This window comes from Malaya genurostris, chromosome 3 (assembly GCF_030247185.1).
Source record: "Malaya genurostris strain Urasoe2022 chromosome 3, Malgen_1.1, whole genome shotgun sequence".
NCBI classification, from domain to species: domain Eukaryota; kingdom Metazoa; phylum Arthropoda; class Insecta; order Diptera; family Culicidae; genus Malaya; species Malaya genurostris.
The window spans coordinates 72542375-72547410 of record NC_080572.1 but is presented as its reverse complement, the minus strand read 5'-3'; the positions used below and the strand labels follow the sequence as shown (position 1 = coordinate 72547410).

General features: G+C 33.7%; 1 protein-coding gene across 2 annotated transcripts; it reads right to left on the bottom strand.

Moving 5' to 3' along the window:
- Positions 1-345: 345 nt before the first annotated feature.
- Positions 346-3660, bottom strand: LOC131438102 (bifunctional peptidase and arginyl-hydroxylase JMJD5). Of its 2 annotated transcripts, none has more exons than XM_058607910.1 (5): positions 3264-3660; positions 3033-3198; positions 2077-2188; positions 1016-1439; positions 346-860 (listed from the first exon to the last, which is right to left on the bottom strand). In XM_058607910.1, the coding sequence occupies exons 1-5, from the start codon at positions 3555-3557 to the stop codon at positions 603-605; spliced, it is 1254 nt and encodes a 417-aa protein (XP_058463893.1). In that variant the 5' UTR covers positions 3558-3660; the 3' UTR covers positions 346-602. The 2 variants fall into 2 exon arrangements, with proteins under 2 accessions (XP_058463893.1, XP_058463892.1); XM_058607909.1 differs by having other exon boundaries at positions 2077-2191; positions 3264-3659.
- Between the last annotated feature and the right edge of the window lie 1376 nt (positions 3661-5036).

The following is a 5036-nucleotide window of genomic DNA, read 5'->3' as shown; positions in this document are numbered from 1 at the left end:
ATCGAAAAAAATTTAATTTTTTTGCCAAATGTCTTAGAAATGCATGAAACGTGGAGATCTGGCGTAATTTCATAAAAAAAATTGAATAAATCAAATTGACTACAAAATTCGGAATAACACAAGATCTCGTGCATTTCTTAGACGAAACAAGAAAAACGGATAACTGAAAATTCGCTTAAAAACTCAATGTATTTGTGAGTAATCGACTAGTAAACTCGGAAGAATTCAGAAAAGGTCATTTCCCACTTAAATCATTCAGGCGGTAATGTCCGATGAAAATAAGAAAATAAATTGCTCTCTTCCAAACTTGCGGTTTTCGGAATATTAGAAGTTATATGACGAATGTTATGCTTCAAAATTGATTTATTGTTTCCTAGCTAGTTGTGAAAATCGACATATTAACATATATGAACATCGCATATAAAGATTGATATTACCACATTATCGCACTACAGAACGACAACAACATAAATCGCTCTACACTTATATACATAATTTTCAAACATTTACAGTTATTTCTATTGAACATTGATTGATTTTTGTATTTATAGCTTGTCGAGTGTAATCAGCAGCTCACAATCCAACGTATGTCATCAGGTTTATCAATCAAACCAGAAACTAACGGAAAAGCTGGGCGCAAGCGATTCAACATAGTGCCACCAATCTGGTGGAATATACAGGACCTCTCCGCGACGAAGCACCAACCGCCGGAACTGTACAGCTCGTGCTTTTGGGAATTGATTGAAGTCCAAACTCTTCATGTTCAGTTGGGAGGTATTGTTAAGGATGAAATGTTCGTGCGGGTAGAGATTTGGAGTGTCCAGGGGAGAAGCTAGTACAATCGTTTTGCTACCGAAAACCTTTGTGCAATGAATTGATTTAGAAGAAAAATATATCGTTAGTTAAAAGCTTCGTTTTGTATAAGTTAAAATAATATTTCTATGATTAAGCTAGTGCTAGTGGCAGGATGCATACGTAATGTTAATAGAACTACGTAGGAACATATTTATTTTACCTGGCACAGCAGATTATGACTCGGATCGGTGTGTAATGGTGATATTGTCCCTCTCGGACCAAGCCATGCTTTAATCCGCGGACTTACGTCTGTTCTTCCAATATAATCAGGTACAAAAATATCTTCTTTAAGTTTCGGAATTTGGTCGAACAACTCGTGCTGTGCTAAATAGACTGATTTTTCGCAGTTTTTAGGAGTAGCGCAATTTACAGTTTCTCCCAAATTGTCGACCACGAAATCCTTGAATTTTACTAACCGCTGTGACCAATCATCGTTACTGTATTGAGAGCCAATCTCTACTGGAACAGTTCGTTCTCCTGCTAGTTTAATGAGATAATTAAGGTCATGCCATTTTTGCATTGCTGGCCAATCATCAATAACGCCTCGAAGCAAAACTGGTTCCGCTTTATCGTAGTATTGAGACCTAGAGGATATTTTTGAAAATTTTTGCAAAGTTCAAATTAAATTACAAGAGTGACATACGGTTTTTTCATTATCGGTAAATAATTTAATTAAATAATATTTTTAACTCCGGCTCCAACCTTCAAGGAATCGGTAAAGAATAAAGTGGGAAGCAAGGGAGAAAACCAATGTTAAAATTCATACGTAACTTAATCATCTTAATGTAAAAATATTTTCAAAATATGAATTTCAGACGAAATATATAAATCTTTTCGTATTTAGAATTTGTGGTAACACAAGTATTATCACGACATTAGCCTAGACGCGTCTTACCTGGTTGCTGGTACTTACTACACTACTCATACGTGAGTCTGTCTGTTAGTTGCAATTGTACAATCACCCATGTGCTTGTCGGTGTGTGTGAGGACTTCAATAAGATCAGATAGAGTATTACAGTATGACCCGCTTATAGATGTATCTACCACAGAATTTATGACGCAAACTGTTATAGTATTGCAAAATAGCTAATATTGCAAAAGATGGTTTGCGATAAGCAAGTAATGTTTGTATCGGTGTATTATCAAACAAGAAAACAAAACTTTCAAATTTCAAATAATGAAGTATCAATTCATTTCATTTAAAGTACATATGTTACTTACCCAAAATGTTCCAGGGTGGGGCAGTATAGAATTTGAATATCACAATTAACTTCCTTTTTGTCATCCAAATCAATTTTTATTTTTTTCATCGGTACTTGACATAGTTGTTTTTCTACTGAAAACGAAAGCAAATAGAAAGTCTGTTTTGTTAGAAATCAGTAAGCTCAAAACTGTGTATTCATTATTTATTTATTAATTGAACATCATTGAGAATGTATTGCTCAGGAAGAGTTTAAGCTTAAAGGTTTTTAGCGATTTAAGTTTTAAATATAGGTTTTATTTGAAGTTATTAACAATAATTGTAATTAGTATTCTTCACTCTGAGTTCAATCTCCACATATAACTCAAATATGTCAATTAGTTCAGTTAAAATATAAATTTAATATTCTGAGTCATTCTACACTGTAGAGCAGGGGTTCCCAAACTATTTTGGGTCATAGACCGCTTTACTAAAATTTACTTAAGCCTCAGACCCCCATCAACAAATTCCTTAGAAAATTCAATTTCTTGCTTTTTTAATATAGATGTAAAATACTTACCAATTTCTGCGGATGGTCGAATAAACATAACTTTTTTAGCGTAAATATTTCAAATAACAACTTATATCAAACAATAATGGGTCGATTTCAAGACCTCGTCGACCATAGTCAGTTTTCGTTTACGTCGACCCCCGCAAAAAGGATATCGACCCCAAGGGGCCTATACCGACCACTTTGGGAATCCCTGCTGTAGAGCATGCAACAAAGTTTCAACTGTTTGTGTAAAGTTATTAATAATGTTGCATTATTTTATCTAGGTTTTAATCCTATTTTCAAATAAAAAATTTAAGCAATTTTTACGAAAAGCAAAAACAAAAATTTACTACACGAAGATAGTGAACCACCTAAGTGAAATTACTGAACAATGCATAAAAAATAACTTAGACTGAGCATTTTGTACTTCTTTAGTATACTTACTATTTACAGACGTCAAGACAGTTGCTACTTCAGTCAGCAAACAAAGATTAGATATAGAAGGATCAGTAGAAACTCTAGATCCCAACATTAACCCTATGTCAGCAGCATAGATAGCATCACTGAACAATTCGGCACTCTCTTCGATGCACAACATCATGTAAATAATCTGAAATTAGATAAAACAATCAACGTAAAAAATCCATTGTACATACCGGTCGTAGTGTCACTTACCCTTAGATAACTGAAAATTGTAAACAATTCTCTCTCTTCTGCTGAAATCACGGACCATTCTCCGGTATGTAAACATGCATATAGCAAATCGTAAACCGTACCGATTCTAATAAGATTGCAGTGAGCACATTCGGAGCCTTTCAATTTTTCAAAATCATTCGCCAATTCGCCAATGAATGGCTGGATGACTATTCTGATAACGTCACGATATAGATTCTGTGAATTTATTGCTAAATTTGCCATGAAAAAATCTTCGGTAGGAAATAAACCTAGAAGAGCTTTAAGAACAGCCATAATATAAATAAATGTTACAAAATGATAGAAGGTAGCAATAATGTTCTGTAGATCCTAAAGCAATAATTTAAGCGAGATGGACCGTAAGCGGTCTCAGCTGTCAAAAAGACATAGCAAAGAAAAAAAAAAAAGCAATAATTTAAATAACAGCTGAGCTATGTTGACAAATTCGGGAGAATAAAACAGATCAAAAGAGATAGAAATATAACTCTCCATCTCGAAAAATGCTCTCAGTACTAAACCAGCAGGGCACCCAGTAAAGTGACAAAAATGTTTCTAAATAGTTTAACATTATTTCTCAAGTGGAATGAGTATATTGAAAAAACATGATGGTAGTTCTAATTGCGTTGGGATGGTAGAAAAAACAAGTCAATAAATTATCGAATTTACCATAAATTATGAATAATATACCATTATTGAAATAATCATATGCTCCGATAAAAAAAAACTGATGGTTGCCATTACTATGTTGAATGTTTATTCTGAATTTGTTTTTGTATTCGATATAACTACGAACATTTTCAGTTTTACCATTACTTTCATCTGAATTACTATGAATATGGTAAGACTGAAAGGATTTACCAGCCATTTTTAACTTAACATGATTTACATTGTATAATTACCATGAACATGGTATTTTCTATACGGGAATTAAGAAGTCGTCACATTGCTTCAAATTAAGATTTATGTCTAGTAGAAATAAATGTAGCGCTTGTACGTCTTTCATCTTTGGTAAGAAATTTTTATGAAAATACAACAAAACTGTCTTACGAATTATCATGATTTGTTTCCCTTCTGCAAGAAAATGACATGATGTGATGGATGACAAGAAAGCTTTATTAACATGGTACCATCACAAATCAACTTCCAGAACCGCTAACAGGAACATCGAATCATGAATTCCTGTCGACAAATATAACGTTTAACAATATTTTAGAACGAAAATGAAGAGGTAATAAATATTGAATGCAACTATGTGCATGATAATTTCAACCCTTAGCTACAACAGAGACGGCATGGAAAAATATGGTAGCGAATACCATAGTCCTTGTTTCAGTGTATGTAATGAAATCTTACTCGACTGCTTGTTTCTTGGTGCTCGATTAACTCGATACATATTGACATACTACATTGCAAAAAGCAAGTATTTCTTTCTATTTTCTTCACGTTCCGCCTTCGGCTCGTCAATGCATTAATAGCGTAAACATTTCGTCTGCTTAGCAGTTTCAATTGCAATCAATTGAACCTAAAGTTAAGAAACGGACAATGACGCTTATACGTATATTCCATTTGTTCAATGTCGTCATGAGTTCGGTTCGGAAACGCACAAGCAACTTTCTCCAGGCTAGATTCTATTCTGGTTCACACTAATCCGGATGGAGTTTTTTTCGATTTTGGATAAGGATTGCCTAATATTGGTAAATATTCATCTTCTTCTCTTTCATATTCTCCCAATGGGGTAACGTAGAGTGCCTATAA